The 19,809-nt window shown below is 46.7% G+C and overlaps 1 protein-coding gene and 1 long non-coding RNA gene across 2 annotated transcripts in view; one reads left to right on the top strand and one right to left on the bottom strand.

Annotated features, from left to right (window-relative positions):
• GABRR3 (gamma-aminobutyric acid type A receptor subunit rho3) overlaps window positions 1–19,809 on the bottom strand; it is an 84,792-nt gene that overhangs the window by 28,830 nt on the left and 36,153 nt on the right. Inside the window, exon 5 of the mRNA XM_040338714.1 lies at window positions 3,180–3,262. Coding sequence (XP_040194648.1) covers window positions 3,180–3,262 — 83 coding nt within the window. The remainder of the gene's footprint in view (window positions 1–3,179; window positions 3,263–19,809) is intronic.
• On the top strand, window positions 1,801–3,384 carry LOC120927797. The gene is made up of 2 exons (XR_005747130.1): window positions 1,801–1,887; window positions 3,141–3,384. It is a non-coding gene; the product is annotated as an uncharacterized LOC120927797 (long non-coding RNA).

Genomic DNA, 19,809 nt, shown 5'->3' with positions numbered 1-19,809 from the left:
CTGCAATAAGGTAAAGGAAGCTATTTAAAAATGGTACCTTTACAACCCATTTAAACACTTTTCAGCTGTCCTGTGGAATGTAATAAGCTTAGGGTTGTAAATCATGGAACAGTCTATTCTGTGAATACGTGAAAAACGAAACTTTACTAGAGAACCTCTTAAACTATTATTCCATGTACACACGGTCGGAATTTCCAAAAACAAATGTTCGATGGGAGCTTGTTGTCGGCTGTGTAGGCTCCATCGGACATTTGCTGTCGGAATTTCCGACAATAAAAATTTGAGAGCTGGTTCTCAAATTTTCCGACAACAAAATTGTTGTCGGAAATTCCGAGTGTTTGACACAATTCCAACACACAAAATTCCATGCATGCTTGAAATCAAGCAGAAGAGCCGTACTGGCTATTGAACTTAATTTTTCTCGGCTGGTCGTAAGTGTTGTACATCACCACGTTCTTGACGTTTGCAATTTCTGACAACATTTGTGTGACCGTGTGTATGCAAGACAAGTTTGAGCCAACATCCGTCAGAAAAAAAATCCACCGTTTTGTTGTCGGAATGTCCGATCGTCTGTATGCGGCATTAGACTGCTCAACATCTCAGGCTGCTTCATTTATTTGTCTGCTTCATAATTTTTTCTCAAGCTGACTAATTACCAACCTACTCATCGCGCTTAGTTTAGAAGAGGAAACACAGAGAGAATTACCAGTGTGGGTATGATTGGTAATGGTCCAGTGGAGACGGAGAAGAGTTACAATAAACTACGGAGACGCAACTTCTGAAATGTAGTATATCAGTAGTTTCATGATCCTGAGCTGTCCGTCTCCTGAGAGGAAGCTACTTAATGGAGAAAACCAGGGGAGGACCTGCCCAGGATGGGACCAAGCGGAAGGCTGATGTCTCGGGATAGGCCTGGTGACTCCATTAACCACTTCAGCCCCGGACCATATTGCTGGTCAATGACCAGGCCCCTTTTTGAGATTCGGCACTGCATTGATTTAACTGACAATTGCGCGGTCGTGCGATGTGGCTCCCAAACAAAATTGTCGTCCTTTTTTTCCCACAAATAGAGCTTTCTTTTGGTGGTATTTGATCACCTCTGATCACCACAGCTCCCGTTTCTCGCTCTGTAACGAGCAATCGCAGGTGCCCGGCGGTGATCTCGCCCGCCGGGCACGCACGTCGGCACCAGGAGCGCGTGGGCGGCACGCACGCGCCCCTATTGGCTGAAATGCGAGATGACGTATAGCTACGTGATCTCGCGCAGCCGAACAGACCTGCCACCGTATAACTGCGGCGGCTGGTCAGCTAGTGGTTAAGGGATGATCTACAATCCATGTTACCCTACAGTTTCGCCTGGTCGGCTTAAAGGCTCTTGAACTATATGGCTGAAAGTTCGGGTACCAAATCCTGTGGCAGAGGATTCCGGACTGTTCACTTTTGCTTGCAACCAGTCTGTGGCAGAGACTGTTACTGATCATTGTTTGAGCATCATTCCGGCTGCTCGGCAAGGTGAGAGGGGCCTATCCTATCCGAAAGTTGAGGTAACGTGCAAGGCCCAAATCTAATCCAGCAGCTCCTACGGGGGTAGTGCTACATACAATTCTGTTATTACTATTCCCAACCTGTCATGCCTTTGGCCTATAACGAAATGCAGTAATATCTTCTGGACTTGTAATTCAAATATTGTCCACTAGATGTCACTCTTAACTAAGGACTGTTGATGGGCAAGTTCTATGGTAATGTACATTTCCTGTCTTGTTATTGAAAGCAGTCTTCACCTATCATCTCTCTTTCATTTCTTTTCCACAGGACATTCCACATGGAGTCAGCTAAGCCTGCACCGCATGTTTCCTATGTCCTGATCCTCCTGGGACAGCATCGCTGGTATGATAAAGACTGTTTATCTATATGCCTAGTATACATTTGTTTGTGTTGATATAATTCTTATATGTTCATTTATTTGTTTATCTCTAGTTTCACCATTATTCATACGCATCCTATATGGCCACCACCTGTTCATCGTAATAAAGATCCTAAGTTACAGACAGTCTGGTTATTTAGGATGCAAGGTTTAAGCTGTATGTTGAGCTACATATACGCCAGGGGCAAACGTGTAGCGAGAACAGAACACAACCCATCTTTATGCTTTCCTTTATTACTATCCGTACTGTGTGACAATCAACCAAGTTTGCTTTTACTAACAGTTTCAGTGCCTACTCCTTTGATGTAGTGCAATTTCTGAATACCGAGGCCCAGATTCTCAAAGGACTTACGACGGCGTAGCGCCATGTACGCCGTCGTAAGTCCGAATGAGAGCCGTTGTATCTATGCGGCTGATTCTTACAATCAGTTACGCATAAATTCGGCTAAGATACGAGCGGCGTAAGTCTCTTACACCGTCGTATCTTAGGGTGCATATTTACGCTGGCCGCTAGGTGGCGCTTCCGTAGATTTCCACGTTGAATATGCTAATGAGCTCGATGATTACGTCATTTACGTAAGACATACGCCGGTGTAAAGTTACCCCTCATAAAGCAGGGGTAAGTCATGTTAGGTATGGACGTCGGAACAGCGTTGTGTTTTACGTCGTTTGCGTAAGTCGTCTGTGAATGGGGCTGGACGTAAGTTACGTTCACGTCGACTAGGCATTGAGCAAGCGTAATTTAATTTGAAAATTCTATGTGATACTGAGTATGCGCGCGCATGCGCCGTTCGAAAAAAGCGTCATTTACCTGGGGTCATGATTAGTTTACATAAAACACGCCCCCTGTTCCTCATTTGATTTAGGCGCGCTTACGCCGGCAAAATTACGCTACGCCGCCGTAACTTTAGACGCAAGTGCTTTGTAAATACAGCACTTGCCTCTCTAAGTTGCGGCGGCGTAGCGTAACTACGATATGCTACGCCTGCCTACATTTAACCCGCTGACTGTGAATCTGGCCCAGAGTGTCCATTTAGAGATTTTCTGTGATGTTGCTTGCATATGAGCTTAACCTAGTGTCAGAGGGGTTGAAGTTCTTCAGGAGGTTGATGAAGAAAACAGAGGGCCCATCCTGACCAGCGGCTCCTATGGGGGTAGTGCTACAAGTAAAATCCATTTATGTATGAATTTTAGCACCACATATCTTCAATTTCAGCACAATTATACAGCACAAGCAAAGAACAAATCTACTTACAACTTTCCAGTTCCAAGGAGCAGTTCTGCGTGTCTAGAGGAAATCTGCTGAAGTCCATGAAGCACATAGCAGAGACCGTTATTCTAAGAAAATCAGAAGGACAATATAAAGAGTTTATAATACAGCAGGCTCACTGCGCCTAATACTAATGTGTCTAATGGAGGCGGGGGAGAAAATGAACTATGAATAAAAACCATAAACCACATATTTTGTATATACAGTAAGTATGCTTTGGCACTTAAAGCAGACCTAAAATGCTATCACCTATACAGATATGTCAGCCTGACCCCCTCGCCAAAATACTTATCCCAATCATGAAGATGGCTGGATTTCAAATACTGTGAGGCCCCTTTCATACTGGGGCCGCGGTTGCATTAGCATTAAAGCAGAGCTCGTTTTAGCGGCGCTTTAGCAGTACCTTTCAGCTGCTAGCAGGTTAAAAACTCCAGCGTTGTGCTGCTTAATGCCTCGAACACATGGCCGGACTTTCCAAGGAAAAAAAAGCCTGTTGGACTTTCTCGGAAAGTCCAACCGTGTGCTCGAGGCATAAGAAGCACTTTTCAGCCTGCCCATTCATTACAGTGGGTAGGGGCATTTTGGGAGTGCTGTATACAGCGCTCCCAAACCGCCCCAAAGATGGTGCTTGCAAGACTTTTCCAAATGTCCCCTAAGCGCACCACCTGGGTGTTGAAGTACCCATTGTAATGAATGGGAGGCAGTTTTCAGGGGATTTACAGGCGCTAAAATGCCTGAAAACTGCCTCAGTGTGAAAGGGGTTAAAGTAACATGCAATTCTGCCTTATCTAGCCCACAAAGTCCTCAGGGGTTTGTCTGTCCTACAGCACAAGTACTGCTAAGTAAATTCAAGATGCTGTAGAAACATTTAAAGCGGTATTAAACCCAAACCGAAAAAATGTATTATATTGCAGCTTACCAATCATTAGATGTGATGGCTGTATTTGTTTTCTTTTTTTCCCTCTGTTGTCACCTGGTGATCTGTCCAGTAACACACATTTCCTGTATTAGAGTGCCTCCACTCTGGATGAAGGAGCACAGGGGCACCTTTGAACAGGAGCATTGTCAGTCTGGGGAAAGGGAGTGTCGGATGTACTAGCAGATTTAAATACACTAACAAATGTAAGCCAAACTCAAGCTCACACTTTATAATAAGGTACAGCAAACAGTTTTTTTCCTTTTAGGATAAAGGTTTTACATAAATAAACAAAAGCTGATCATTGTAAGTGCCACTGCCAGTGTTAAATGGTTTGACTCATCCCTGTAAACAACTGGAAGAGAGCTTGTTCTTTTGAAAAACAACAAACTCACTGGCTGAATCAGCAGATGAAAACAGAAGAAAGAAAGTCTAAAACAAAATGAATGCAGCCATCACATCTAAGAATTGGTAAGCTGCAATATAATAAATGTTTTATTTTGGGTTTAATACTGCTTTAAAGGGGTTGTAAAGGTAAAAGTTTTTTCACCTTAATGCATTCTATGCATTAAGGTAAAAAAAAACTTCTGACTATACCGGCCCCCCGTTATACTTACCTGACCCGTCGAAAGTCCCGCGTTTGCCCCGACATCTTCTTCACCACTCAGCCTGGGCGTTGATTGGCTAGAGCGGATGGATTGAAAGCAGCGCAGCCATTGGCTGGCGCTGCTATCAATCACATCCAATGACGCGGCGCACCGAGTGATACAGTGAGCAGCTATGGCCGCTCGCTGTATCACGGGAGCGCGCCCGCAAGGACTCCACACAATGCGAGGGAGCTTGCATGAATGTGTGGAGTTCTTGCGGGGAGGACAAGAGACAGCCGCCGAGGGACCCCAGAAGATGTGGATCGGGGCCACTCTGTGCAAAATGAGCTGCACAGTAGAGGTAAGTATAACATGTTTGTTATTTTTCTTTTTTTTTCCTTTACAAACCCTTTTACGTAAACGTATGTCTAAATCCAAACATCCAAGTTACCAGCAGCAGTTAGTATGTGCCTGTTACTGCAGAAAGTCTCACTTCAGAAATGCCCCACTTCTCAAATAACCACTTGCGTGGGAATCCTTAAATTCCATGTGATTCTGCATAAGCTTCAAAGGTGCAATCTTGGGAAATGTCGTCATTAGTCTGTAAGGGGTGCATGTTGCAGTAGGTGAATGGCACCTCCTCCACATGTTTTCCATTAACTTGTAGGGCGCTAAGTGTGGATCACATAGGAGGCCTACCTTGGAGTGGGTTCTTCTGGTATATGCCAGGCGATGAAAATTGCCACTCATCATAGCACAGGGGTTACACCTTGCCCTAAGGTGTGCTCACCAATGCCCGGGAACAGGCAAGGGCCATGGTCATGTGAAAGTCAAACTTTAACCACTTCCCGACCGCCGCATGTATATCATAGTTGCCAACATTTGAAAAAAAATTCCAGGGACACTTTGCAGCACAGCTATTAATTAATTACCACACTCACGTCCCCGAAGCTCCACCCACTCTGCATAATCTTTGCCTACTTATGAGATTATAGCAGGGGTCTCAAACTCAAATTACCTGAGGGCCACAAGACAAGTTTTCATATGCCATGGGGGGCCGCATGCAAACTTTCAAACTTCAAAAACAACAGTACTGGTGTCAGCGAACACATTATTAACCCCCAGCACTGGTGTCAGCGAGCGCATTATTACCACCAGCACTGCTGTAAGTGGACGCATTTTTACCCCCGGCACTGGTGTCAGTGGATGCATTATTAACCCTGACCACTACACTGCACATCGACCACTACACACTGACCACTGCACTACACGATGACCACTACACTGCACACTGACTACTACACACTGACCACTCACCATCAGGGCACAGCACATTAGGTCACAGAGCCCAGCACATTAGGGTACAGGGCACAGCGCACATCAGGGTACAGAGCCTGGCACATCAGGGCACAGGACAGGGCACAGGACACGGCACGACAGGGCACAGAGCCCGGCACATCAGGGTACAGAGCCCGGCACATCAGGGTACAGAGCCCGGCACATCAGGGTACATGGGGCACATCAGAGCACAATCGGGGCACATTAGGGTACATGGGGCGCATCAGAGCACATGGGGCGCATCGGAGCACATGGGGCGCATCGGAGCACATCAGGGTACATGGGGCACATTCAGGGTACAAACAGGGTACATGAGGGCACATCGGGGCACAATCGGGGTACATGGGGGCACAATCGGGGTACAATCAGGGTACATGGGGCACATTAAGGCACATGGGGAACATGAGGTCACAATCGGGGTACATGGGGAACAAACAGAGCACATGGGGCACAATCAGTGTACATGTCAGCGTTTACTTGTTTTTCTTTTTTCTTCACATGCAGAGTAGCGCAGGAAGCGTCTGTCATATGTTCGATTCTCTGTCTCGCGCTGCGGCTGCTCCCCGCCCCCCGCTCTCTTCTCGTCCATCCCAGGTGATATCACAAGCAAATAGGGATGGACGAGAAGAGAGAGGGGGGGGCGCCGGGGGGCAGGGAGCAGCTGCAGCGTGAGACAGAGAAGTGAACTTATGACAGAGACGCTTCCTGCGCTACTCTGCATGTGAAGGAAATCTACTCCCCCCACTTCCGCCCTGCCTGCGGGCCATTTATAACTGGTCCACGGGCCGCAAATGGCCCGCGGGCCGGTACTTTGAGACCACTGGATTATAGGGTCTACTCAATAAAGAGAGAATTACAGGAAATTGATACAACCTCTGTGATTGTGTAAGAGGGGAGAGGAAGTCCTTAGGGTAAGGGAAGGTCCAATATTAAGGACTACAAGTATCAGCACGCCTCCTGCCTTGTACACCTATGACTCACTGCCTGTGATTAGCGCAGTGCTGACTTCCTGGTGGGCTCTGCACATGGGCTGTGTGAAAACGCTGGAACTCATCCTTAGTCAGAGACTGCAGACATGGTACAGGAGATGGTCAGAGAGTATGCGGACATAATTGGGCTGAAATTGCACAGAATGCACAGCGTGTTCCTGTGTTTTTCAGTGTGAACCTGGACCTGTGACCTGGAACCCACACTTTGCTAACTTGCCTGGAAAGGGGGCATTAGTATGGGCACCTGGAGCAATTTGCCACATCTCTTCTGGGATGCCAAGGGCCACCCCCTCTGTGGCAGACAGCAGCTTTAATTTGGGGGGAGGAATATGTGCTAAGGGGGTGGATTTCATATCCAAGCCCCCTTGCAGCATACATCATAAAGTGCCCCCTAGAACATATCCTTTCCCCCAAAATTACTCACAGTAAACTGTAACCCATAGGCATGACCCCCTCCCCCTCTGGAAGTCTCACTTACTTTGCATTAGGACATGTGTCATCTTGTCAGACGAGCAGCTTTTCTCTGCAGCAGCGTGGTGAGCCTCCTTCTCCTCCCCCCTCCTCCTATGTGTACACAGGAAACATCACACAGCAGGAGAAGGAGGGGGGCGGGCTCAGTTCACTCCGTCTCACTCTGCAATGTGTGTGTCAGGAGTCAGGACCAGGCAGCCGGGGACTGCAGGGAGATATATAAACATACTGCCGCACCTGCCTTCCCCACTAGCCGGGACAAGTCCCGGCAGGCTAAATTAGCCGGGACTAGGTCCTATTTGACGGGACTGTCCCTTTAAAAACGGGACAGTTGGCAAGTATGGTATATGTACGTCCACAGAATGGCACGTACAGGCAAATGGGCGTACATGTACGTCCTTGCCTTTCCGCGGGTCGGGGGTCCGATCGGGACCCCCCCGCTACATGCGGCGGTCGGGATCCTTCGGGGAGCGATCCGGGACGACGGCGCGGCTATTTGTTTATAGCCGCTCCGTCGCGATCGCTCCCCGGAGCTGAAGAACGGGGAGAGCCTTGCGTAAACACGGCTTCCCCGTGCTTCACTGTGGCGGCGTATCGATCGAGTGATCCCTTATATAAGGGAGACTCGATCGATGACGTCAGTCCTACAGCCACAACCCCCTACAGTTGTAAACACACACTAGGTGTACCCTAACTCCTACAGCGCCCCCTGTGGTTAACTCCCAAACTGCAACTGTAATTTTCACAATAAACAATTTAAATGCATTTTTTGCTGTGAAAATGACAATGGTCCCAAAAATGTGTCAAAATTGTCCGAAGTGTCCGCCATAATGTCGCAGTCATGAAAAAAATCGCTGATCGCCGCCATTAGTAGTAAAAAAAAAAATAATTAATAAAAATGCAATAAAATTATCCCCTATTTTGTAAACGCTATAAATTTTGCGCAAACCAATCGATAAACGATTATTGCGATTTTTTTTTACCAAAAATAGGTCGAAGAATACGTATCGGTCTAAACTGAGGGAAAACATTTTTTTTATATATGTTTTTGGGGGATATTTATTATAACAAAAAGTAAAAAATATTGAATTTTTTTCAAAATTGTCGCTTTATTTTTGTTTATAGCGCAAAAAATAAAAACCGCAGAGGTGATCAAATACCACCAAAAGAAAGCTCTATTTGTGGGAAAAAAAGGACGCCAATTTTGTTTGGGAGCCACGTCGCACGACCGCGCAATTGTCTGTTAAAGCGACGCAGTGCCGAATCGCAAAACCTGGCCTGGGCATTAAGCTGCCTAAAGGTCCGGGGCTTAAGTGGTTAATGTAGACCCCCAACTCAGAGATGAGACATTTATGTCTAGTGTTGTATGCAGAGCTCTTCCGAAGATACTGTCCCTTGTCCTACACACTTAAACAGGTGCATGTGTTGAATTTAGAAGGACACACAGAGCCTATGCTTACTCTACCAGTCAGCGTACCTCTGTTACCTCACTCCTAGTAACAGAATGGGGTCCCGCCAAGAAAATGGCATGAACCTCATACGTGCTCAACTTAAAGCGGGAGTTCACCCATTTAAAAAAAATAAAAAAATCTCCCCTTAGCTTCCTGCTCGTTCGGTCTAGGGGAATCGGCTATTTGTATTAAAATATGAGCAGTACTTACCCGTTTTCGAGCTGCATCTTCTTCCGTCGCTTCCGGGTATGGGTCTTCGGGAGCGGGCGTTCCTTCTTGATTGACATTCTTCCGAGAGGCTTCCGACGGTCGCATCCATCGCGTCACTCGTAGCCGAAAGAAGCCGAACGTCGGTGCGGCTCTATACTGCGCCTGCGCACCGACGTTCGGCTTCTTTCGGAAAATCGTGACGCAATGGATGCGACCGTCGGAAGCCTCTCGGAAACCTGTCAATCAAGAAGGAACGCCCAGTCCCGCAGCCCATACCCGGAAGCGGCGGAGAGGATGCGTCTCGTAAACGGGTAAGTACTGCACATATTTTAAAATAAATAGCCGATTCCCCTAGTAATAACAAGCAGGAATCTAAGGGGGAAAAGTGCCCTCTAAGGGTGAACCCCCGCTTTAACTCTTGCCTCTCCGTACCTAGTGATCAGGCCATAGATCTCTGTAATGCTAATCCGCTCCTGGTAACCAACATAGACAGACTGCTAGGTCTATAGGTCTGGTTCCTGTTCTAAGTCTGCTACTCCGCGCTTTCTTGGGACCGGAACCTCTTCCTTTTATGTATAACAGCTTAGGCGTCCAGGAACCTATAAAAGCCCACAAATGTGAGCGGGCAATGGAAAGCAGTATTAACCCGTTTCCCTTAGCCTGGGCAGCTACACAAGCCTAGCTAAATCAATACTGTAAATTAAAACAAAAAAATTACCACGCAAAAGGTGCAACAAAACAATGTGAAAGCATATAGCTGATATTTGTAAAAACCTTAAATATGGCCAAAGCTCTTTTGGTCACACTTCTCATGTGAGTCACAGAAGTCCACTTAGTTAAGCTCTCCTGTGACCAGTGGGTTAAAACCAGCTGTCGGTTGACATCACAGGAATGCTCCAGGATGTGGAGGAATCCCAACAATAATGTCAGGATCCACCCAGATTGGTTCAGCCTCTCAGCATGCCACTGAAAGTCTGAGCCAGGCACTCCCACCTCTTTCCTGCTGACCCTAGACCTGAGCGATCAGAGATTACGTGATTGCTCAGTTCTCAGGCTTAGTACCAGCAGGGGACAGCTTGCCGCATCAGATCGATGCTGCAGCAGGTAGGTAAGTACTGTATGTTTTAAAAAAAATAATAATTCCCAAACTTCTCCTTTAAATTAAGTGACTACCACCTTAACAGATTGTAGTTTGAAGAAAAAACAATCCTTTGAGTTTTGCAAGGTCAGCGAGTTCCTGGAGGACATATTTAAAATGTTTAATAAAATTGAGGATCTATTTAACCACTGTGCTTCTGAAGTTAATTGCTGGCCTTTACAAGTATACTATTTGGACAGTTATAAAGTCTGGTATAAAGATATAACCAGCCACTACGATGATTGGTGGTAGTTATCTTCTTAAATGTCTACAATATAATGATAATTGCATTGTTGACCTAGGAATGGAGGAGTGGCAGTTTACATAATGTTTGTATAGGTCATGTGGCTACTGTCATTTGTAAATGGCCCACCCGGTCCTATCCTCTCAGCATTCACAATTAAAGTAATTACCTAAAACAAAATACTATAACAGTAGTAGGCTCCAAAAGAGTGGATACATTCCCTACAAAAAGAAGCTGCATGAGATACTGAGCTTTGATATCAGTTATCCACAAAGAGGCAGGACACCAATATTGGAACATCAGAGAAAAGTGTATTATGCATACCCTCCAAATGTCCCTCATGTCCCTGCTGCCCACTGGGGAGGTAAAGGGGCATGCCTGTAAGGCCCCTTTCACATTGGGGCGTTTTTCATGCGGTACTGCGCTAAAAATAGCGCTGCTATACCGCATGAAAAATCATGCCCTGTAGTCTTCAATGTAAAAGCCCGAAGGCTTTCACACTGAAGCGGTGCGCTAGCAGGAGCGCTCCAAAAGTCCTGCTAGCCGCATCTTTACCGCGGTATAGGAGCGGTGTGTTCACCGCTCCTATACCGCGCCTTCCCATTGGGCGGTATTAACCCTTTTTCGGCCGCTAGCGGGGGTTAAAACCTCACCGCACCGCCCGAATATCGCGGTAAACACGATGGTATAGCCGTGCTACAAATAGCGCGGCTATACCGTCACCGCGGCTCGACGCTGCAATGTGAAAGCAGCCTAAGTCCTGCCTACAACTGTGGTCATTAAGCCTAAAATCAGCCTGTTCTGCAAAGGTAAGCAAATTGCCCCTTACATTTGTGATCAGTGTAAATCCCTCCTTACATGGGTGGTTACTGTGAATGCTCCTATTACATTGGTGGTCAGTGTAAATCCCCACTACATAGGTGGTCAGCATGGGCGTCCGCTCCATAGGACAAGGGGGCCCCCCCCCTGGAAGTCAGAGTGGACTGCACTTTTCAGGCTCCACATGGATGCATTCCACACACACACACCATATCTTATAAAAAATTATTATTTTTAATAATGTAGAACCTGAAAGTCCCAGTATATTCCTGACATTGTCATGAGTATAAAGAGACATACAGAATACAGCCCAACTCCAGGGAAAGGGAAAATTCCACCCTTGCACTGCTGGGGGGAAATTACCACTTGTACTTCTATGTTTCCATGTTTCAGCCAGCCGCACTGCTCTCCTCCTCAACCCAAAGCCTCAGCATCATTGCATACCATACAGGAACATTAACCCTGTATGGTACAATGAGGATGATGGAGTGCCACCACAGCCTGTAACAACTTTCACAGAAGCTGCAGGGGACCAGTCACATAGATTGAGGGAATCAGCAAAAGTTCAGTACACAGAGAGTATATTTGTTCCAATTTACTATGTTTATTATGCCTCAGAGAATGGAACTGGAGAATTCACACTCAGTCCCTTTCTATTTTTCGAAAGTGAGCTATCAGGGGTCTGTTTAGTCCCCTGATATTTCACCAAAGCCCCCCAACAAGACTGTTAAAAAATGTAAAAATAAATAAATTTGTAAAAAAAAAAACGACTGACACCGTCCACTGCCCTTCTAACACCGCCCACTGCCCTTCTAACACCGCCCACTGCCCTACTGACACCATCCATCCTATTTTTGCTGCTGGGGGGGGGGGGGGGGGTTTAAACCCCAGCTAGTGGTCGAAGACAGGGTTAAATGTGACTGTGTATTGCCGCTGCCGAACCGCCCCCCTTCAAAAAATTTCAGCGGACGCCCATGGTGGTCAGTGTAAATCTCCATTACATTAGTGGTCAGTGTAAATCCCCAATACATTGGTCGCCAGTGTAGAAACTCCTCTTATATAATCTGTAAAAAAAATACAAACTTGCATTTGTGGTCAGCTTTGAATCCTCCCTAACATTGGTGGTAATCCCCCTTAAGTTTGGAGGTGAGTGTAAATCCCCCCTTAGATTGGTGGCCAGTGTAGAAATCTCCTTTATTGGTTGTTAATGTAAAATCCCCCATTACATTGTATGTCAGTGTAATTTCTTCATTACATTACATTTCCCTTTACATTGGTGGTATGTGCAGAATTGCCTTTACACTGGTGGTCAGTGCAAATCCTCCTTTACATTGGTGGTCAGTGGAAATCCACCCTAACATTGGTGGTCAGTGTAGAAGTGATCCCTTACATTGGTGGTCAGTACAAATGTCCTCGACAGTGGTTGCCAGTGTAAATTCCTACATACAGAGGTCATTCTATATTCCCTCTTACACTGGTGGTTGGTGTAAATGCTCCTATTACATTTGTGTCAGTGTAGAAAGCCCCATTGGTGGGTGGCGTAAAATCCCCTGTTAAATGGTGGTCAGTGTAAATCTCACCTTACATTGGTGGTTAGTGTAAATTCCCCCCTCTCATTGGTGGTCATTGTAAATGACCAATCACATTGGTGGTCAGTGTAGAATCCCCCACTATATACTTGCCAAAGATTTCTAGCTTTGCTCTACATGATTCTGAATTTTCTTCCTAACTAATTCCATCCCCCAACCACTGCCACTGTGCCACTGGTCCCATCAACACCCCAGCATTGCCACTCATCAGCCCCCCCAGCATTGCCACTGTTCCCAGGAGTCCTAGATTACCTAGGAGTTTCTGTCTATTAATGTGTCCCCTCACCTCCCCAGTCCATGGCGTGCGAGCAGTGAGGAGATGATGTGCTCTAACCTTTACCAACCAATCAGTGAGCAGTAATGATGTGCACTAATCTCTTGCAACCAATCATTGAGTGGTAAGGATATGCAGTAACCTTTAGCAACCAATCAGTGAGCAGTAATAATGTGCAGTAACCTCTAGCAATCAATTAGTGAGTGGTAAGGATGTCCAGTAACCTCTAGCAACCAATCAGTGAGCAGTATTGATGTACAGTAATCTCTAACAACCAATTAACAAGCAGAAGTCATGTGCTGTAAAACTCTAGCAAATAATCAGTGAGCCATAATGTGTGCTGTAACCTCTAGCAGCCAGTCAGTGAGCAGTGATGATACACTGTAACCTCTGGCAACCAAATGCAATCACTGCTTGATCTGATTCAGTAAACGTATTTTGAGTCTAGCTGCCATAGCTCCCAACTGTCCCTGATTTCGAGGGACTGTCCCTGATTTGGAGCAATGTCCCTCTGTCCCTCTTTCCTCCTCATTTGTCCCTCATTTTGGTCTGGTTTCTATAGAAAATGCACTTTTTATCCTTTGAAAAGTGATTCCCAGTGCTAAACATTTCATTCAAAGTCTAAATTGCTGCATTTAAAAAATTGTAAAAGCCAATCTAAAGGAATAGTAGTGGTAAAAAAAAACAAAAAAAAACACTTGTGGAATTGATTAACCTTTTTTTGGGGGGTTAATTCTCTTTTAAGGGGGTGTGGCATGGGGCGTGTCCTATGCCTACATACATTTGCTAGTAGTTGTCCCTTATTCCCATCTTAAAATGTTGGGAGGTATGCTAGCTGCTATTTATTGTATGTCTCAAAAAGGTGGAGAGCGAAATTGCATGGAAGGGCCGGGTGGGTGACCAAGAAAATGTTTGCCCAGGGTCCAATGAATATTAAAGACGGCCTTGCTAACAACGGTAGTTTCTCATTGTCAAACTTCTAAATGTGAATATATTTTCGAATAATGACTAAACATAAGGTATAAAGACAGATCTATGACAGGACCATACATCTTCAATGAGTCTGAGTATTTTATAGAGCAGCGTTCTCTGGTTGGCATACTTCAAGTAGTGTTGTGTTTATTAAACCAGAGTGGCAGAAAAATGAGAAGTGGACAGCTGGTGCATTTTCCTGCAAGGATATAGTGTTTAATATAATAAGCTGTCTTTGAGGGGGCTACCCCAACGTGGGATTAAGCAAGATTTTACCTCCTGGGTAATCTGAGGATAATATAGATGATGGATGTATATTTTGTGTCAACACCCACTTTCTTAATCAATGCTGTTAAAGTGTGCCATTACAGGTTGTAAGCTACACATTAAAAAAAATACTGTTGGTTTTTGTTTTGTTCTTAATATTATAAATATATAGAGAATATCTTGCTAGTGACCAGTGAGCCATTGGGTTAAAAGGAAAAAGTATATACCAGTTTAGATTTACAGAGGAGAACTAGTGCTAGAATTGTTGCTGGCACTCTAACGCACGCGGCGATACCTCACATATGTGGTTTAAACGGCGTTTACATATGTCGGCGGGACTTACGTGTGCGGTCGCTTCTGGGGACAGGGGCGTTTTATTATTTTTTTTATTCTTTTATTTTAATTTTTTTACTTATTTATTTATTTTTTTACACTTTTTCTTAATTTTTTTTTTAACTTTTATTCCTATTACAAGGAAGAGCCCGGAGAAGCACCGGATGGTGGCGGGGGGGGGGATGTTCCTCCCGCCGCCTATAAGAAAGATCAAAAGGCAGAACCACCACTATGATCATTCTTATATTGCACAGAATCGCCGGCACTAACGAATGATATCTGAATGATGCCTCTAGCTGCAGGCATCATTCAGATATCCCCCCACAAAGCCCAGGACGTCATATGACGTCCACCCAGGATGGGAGATCCCATCTGTGGACGTCAAATGACTATGGGCGGGTATTGAAGTGGTTAAAAATAAAATAAAAAATCCAGCGGTGGTAATCCACTCAGTCCCGTCTCCCCACTCCAACGTTGTCGGTATCCAGCGACGGGTGATCTCCTCTCCGTTCATGCGATGAGAAGATCGTCCGGGATCCAGAGAGCAGCATCAGAGACAGCCCGGCGAATGACGCTGCTGAAGCTGTGACATTTCTTTTAAAGGTGATGTGGGGCCACCCGGCACGTGAACCCGCACCCTCTGACGCAAGGGGGAAGCTTCCCCAGTGACGTAGCAAAGGGTGCGTCAGAGGGGGACGGGGTCACGTGACGGGTGGCCCACGCCTCACCTATAAAAGAAATGTCACAGCTTCAGCAGCGTCATTCACTGGGCTGTCTCCGGTGGAGACAGACGGCCAGCGATGCTGTGCTCTGGAGAAGCTGATTGGTTACTATGCACAGCTGCACCAGATTCTGTGTTCACCAATTTTAGTAAATTACCCCCTTATGCCGCGTACACACGATCGGAAAATCCGACAAGAAAAACATATTTTTTGAGAAGGAATCTTGGCTCAAACTTGTCTTGCAAACACACGGTCATACCAAATTCCGACCGTCAAGAACGCGGTGGCGTTGGTAGGTGGCAAGTACACTGACTACCTGACCTACATACACCTACCTGACCTACATACACCTACCTGACCTACATACACCTACCTGACATGCACTGACCTCACCTACATACACTTACCTACCTGACATACATACACCGACCTGACTTTGCATTTTGCATTTACATTTACTTTGCTGCCTGTTGGACCTAGTTGCCTTTTTACCTTGCTATCGCCCGATCGCTCCCTTGCTGGCTTGATCTCTCCCGATCTATCCGAGAGTCGCTCGCCCAAGCTCTGAGTGGGGATCATCTCAGTGATGTGGCGCGGCGGCGGTATTGTAATTCCCGCCTTCTGGAGCTTGCAGCGCCTATGATGGACGTCACACATCCCGCGGTCCCGGCATTGGAACAGTGGGACGTCCATCATAGGCATTGCAGGCTCCAGAAGGCAGGACCTGCTATCGCACTCGGCAGGACTCGGCCACAATCGGAGCAGCGGCAATCGGTCACATTCGGCAGGACTTGGTCTCGGCATCAGAACGGTCCCGATGCTCGCTGCTCGGGGCTAACAATGAACAGCTAAATGCCCGTGACTCGGGCTTTACAGGGACCCATTCGGGGCTCCAGCCCCCTAAGCCCGGGCCTAACGACGCCCCTGGTGCATACCTATAGGTAAAAATCATACAAGGGAGTTTACTCCCAATTTAAAGTTAGGGACTGATGGGAACATACAGTATGTGAGAAATGTACTACAGCGCTAACTATTAATTAAATTTGAAAGGAAAAAAAATACCCTAATGATATCGCTGCATACACACAGGTGTACAAAACCAGAATGATACAAAAAAAGGAAAAAATAGTGATGCACTGAAATCAACTTTTGCTGACAATATGTGTACAATATGAATTGATACCAAATATACACACTCAGGAGGATATCAATAAGAAACCACAATAAAAAAATAAATAAATTGTGAGATGATCTATAAGTGCAAAAAACAACCTCAAGTGTAGCAAATGTCCATTTCTGAGTAGTAGTACTTATAATACAAAATGGTTCCACACCCACTTGCTATCAAGCTGACGTGTTGTTAAGCTTTCAAACAAAACACAGGCAGACACCTTGAAACTTCAGATTATATATCAGACAGGAGGCTTCGTATCTTGCATTAATCTTTCTTTTAATGCCCATAGCAGAAAAAAACAGAATATTCATTTGTTAACATTAGAAAAATTTCTCTGTAGAACTACAATACCCAGCAGCCCCGGAGTCTCCTCCCTTAGGTCATAGTCCCTATATAATGGGCTGTCTGGGTCTCCTCCTCCTCTTTCTTTCTGCTCATGGCACATCAGATGAGTATTGTTTTTCATTGATATATTTTCTTATACCATTATATGCAATGTTCCTGGGCTGATTGCGTTTTTCCTTACTAGGAAACTGCTTAGCCCAACCTGTATTGTATTTTTATTGTATTTTCGTGTATTTTATCGCATTTTATTTTATTTTATTGAATTTTATCTGCTGGATCAAATTTCCTTGCCCGGAGTGCGGCGGTTGAATCCCCCCCCCCCCGATTTTTCCGGTGCATGTTTCCCTGCCGCTGGGCGTCTACACTCGTGTCAGCCGTGCTGCTTGTGTCGCCTATTGCGGTCGCCATTTTCCTCCCTCTGTTCCCCTCATCCTAGTCAGCGCGCGCCACAATTCGCGGGCTTCTGACTAGAAAGGGGGCGCGGCTTAGGTCGCGCTGTCCTGGACACGCCTGTTGCTCTCCAGGCGTCCTATCACGTCGCTCCCGGCCGTGATCTCGCGAGATTACGGCCGGGGTCTCGGCCAGCCGTTCCTCCTTCTCAAGCACTCGCTCTCCGCGTTGTGAAGGAGTAACTGCTGGCTAACGATAGGCGCTGTTTTGCTTTCCAGGTAAACTTAGGTTCCCCTGCTGGTACTCCCAGTATTGCCTAGTGGATAGTCAGTGTACTGACTATAACTGCTGGTTAGCAAATCGCTTCCCCCCTATAAATCCTATAACTCAGTTTAGTGATAGTCAGTGATTTATCCCTGATTATCTTACCAATTAAATCATCCCTTAAAAAGTGTGCAGTAATGGCTGATGATAACATCAATGTGTCCGGACCCGCCGGTCCGACTAATGAGGTAGTGGACCTAGATGCCTCTCATCTACTGTCCACGGTCCAAATCCAGGACCTTATTGCTAAATCTATTCAGGCAGCTCTTGCTGCCAACACTCTGAATAGAGTACCTTTACCAGCCAACTCTGGCAATGCCCCTTTTAGGGGTAAAGCGTCCCACAAACGCAAGCACTTGGCAGTGCAATCCGACTCCCCGGCAGGGGAAGTTTACAGCATGTCCCAGGCAGAACCCGACCCGGTCTGCCACACCCCGCATGTACCTGATTTACCTCGACCCTTGGGCCCCAAGGAGAACAAAAAAGGGCAAAAATCCGCCAGACGGATAAAGCCAGATTCCTTTGAAACGTCTGAGGACGATTCCGGCGAGTCTGACGGGGCCGAGGCCTCTGATTCAGACCTGGATGGTGAGGAAGATGCGGGGTTATCGGCGGACTATCATGACGCCAGCACTGAGGTGCCACGAGAAGCCATCCTGGACTCGCAGGGTCAACCTTTATTTAACCCTGATGAGATTTCCCATCCTCGCTCGGGGGATTGGGCTCCCCTACCCCACGTAGCTCAATACTTGGAACTCTGGACTAGACGGCCCCTAGACAGAGTGAACCGCAACAAGCTGCGTGCGGAATGCCCCAGACCATATGTGGCTAACAAGGTGGCAGTCACTCCAGAAATAGACCCGGTGCTCCTTAAGTACCTCACAAGGTCCGGGAAATACTCCAAGAAGGGTATCGAAAGGTCTTTTAAGGCCATTCAGGACCGCATTCTCGACCTTTTGGGCCCGCTCACAAAAATATTGAATTTAGCGGAGCAAGCGGCCTCCTCGGCCCAACCTCTTGATCTGACACAACTCAGGGGCTGGGCCCAACGTGCTATATGCATGCTGGGTTCCGCGAATACAACCTGCTCAGTGGAGCGCCGTCGCTCCATCTTAATGAAGCTAGAACCCCAACTTACCCATTTAGCTGAGAATGAACCAGGTCCATCCGCCGAAGGGCTCCTATTTGGGGACGACCTGATTAAAAATATTAATAAGTTTGTTAGCCTTTTCTCGAGTCTGGACAAGGCACAGACCTCGCTGAAGAAATCCCAACCCGGCAGGGTTTTTGGGAAAGCCGGTAGAAGTAGAGGGCGTTCTACCGGCCGCACTAACTCATACAGGCCCTATGCAAGACCGCCAAGCCAGCAGTTCGCTCCTGCTCCGCAGCCATATGCCTTACCCATGGCCCAGCCAGCACCCTTCTTCCCCCCCCGAGGACGCCCCTGGAGAGGACGTGGAGGTCGTGGATTTCCTAGATCTAGACCACCGACCGGTGAGTATACTTCCACACTCAATTCCACATACACTGGTGGGGGGCAGGCTAATGTTTTTTTCCCACGTCTGGTCCACGATTTCGGCAGACGCGTGGATCCACCATGCGGTGACCGGCTACCGGATAGAGTTGCTCTCTCTTCCGACCTTAAATGTCTTACCCCAGCCCATCCGGTTTTCTTCCCAAAACGTGGAACTGATAGACGAGGAGCTCAGAGAGCTGCTATCCAAAGGGGCGGTTCAGGAAGTAGATCCCCTCTCACCCGGCTTTATCAGCAACATCTTCTTAGTGAAGAAGAAAGACGGCGGCTACCGCCCTGTCATAAATCTGAGAGACCTAAACCAACACGTGGTTTACCACCATTTCAAGATGGAAGGTATCCATCTCTTACGCGATCTCCTCTGGCCGGGAGACTGGCTAGTAAAAATAGACCTAAAGGACGCATACCTTACCGTCCCCATTCACCACGAGTCTCAATCTTTCCTAAGATTTCAGTGGAAGGACCGAATGTGGCAGTTCACCTGCCTCCCGTTCGGATTATCGTCGGCCCCTTGGTGCTTCACCAAGC

The sequence above is a fragment of the Rana temporaria genome, chromosome 2, assembly GCF_905171775.1.
Source record: "Rana temporaria chromosome 2, aRanTem1.1, whole genome shotgun sequence".
NCBI lineage: Eukaryota > Metazoa > Chordata > Amphibia > Anura > Ranidae > Rana > Rana temporaria.
This window is presented reverse-complemented; position numbering and strand designations above follow the sequence as displayed.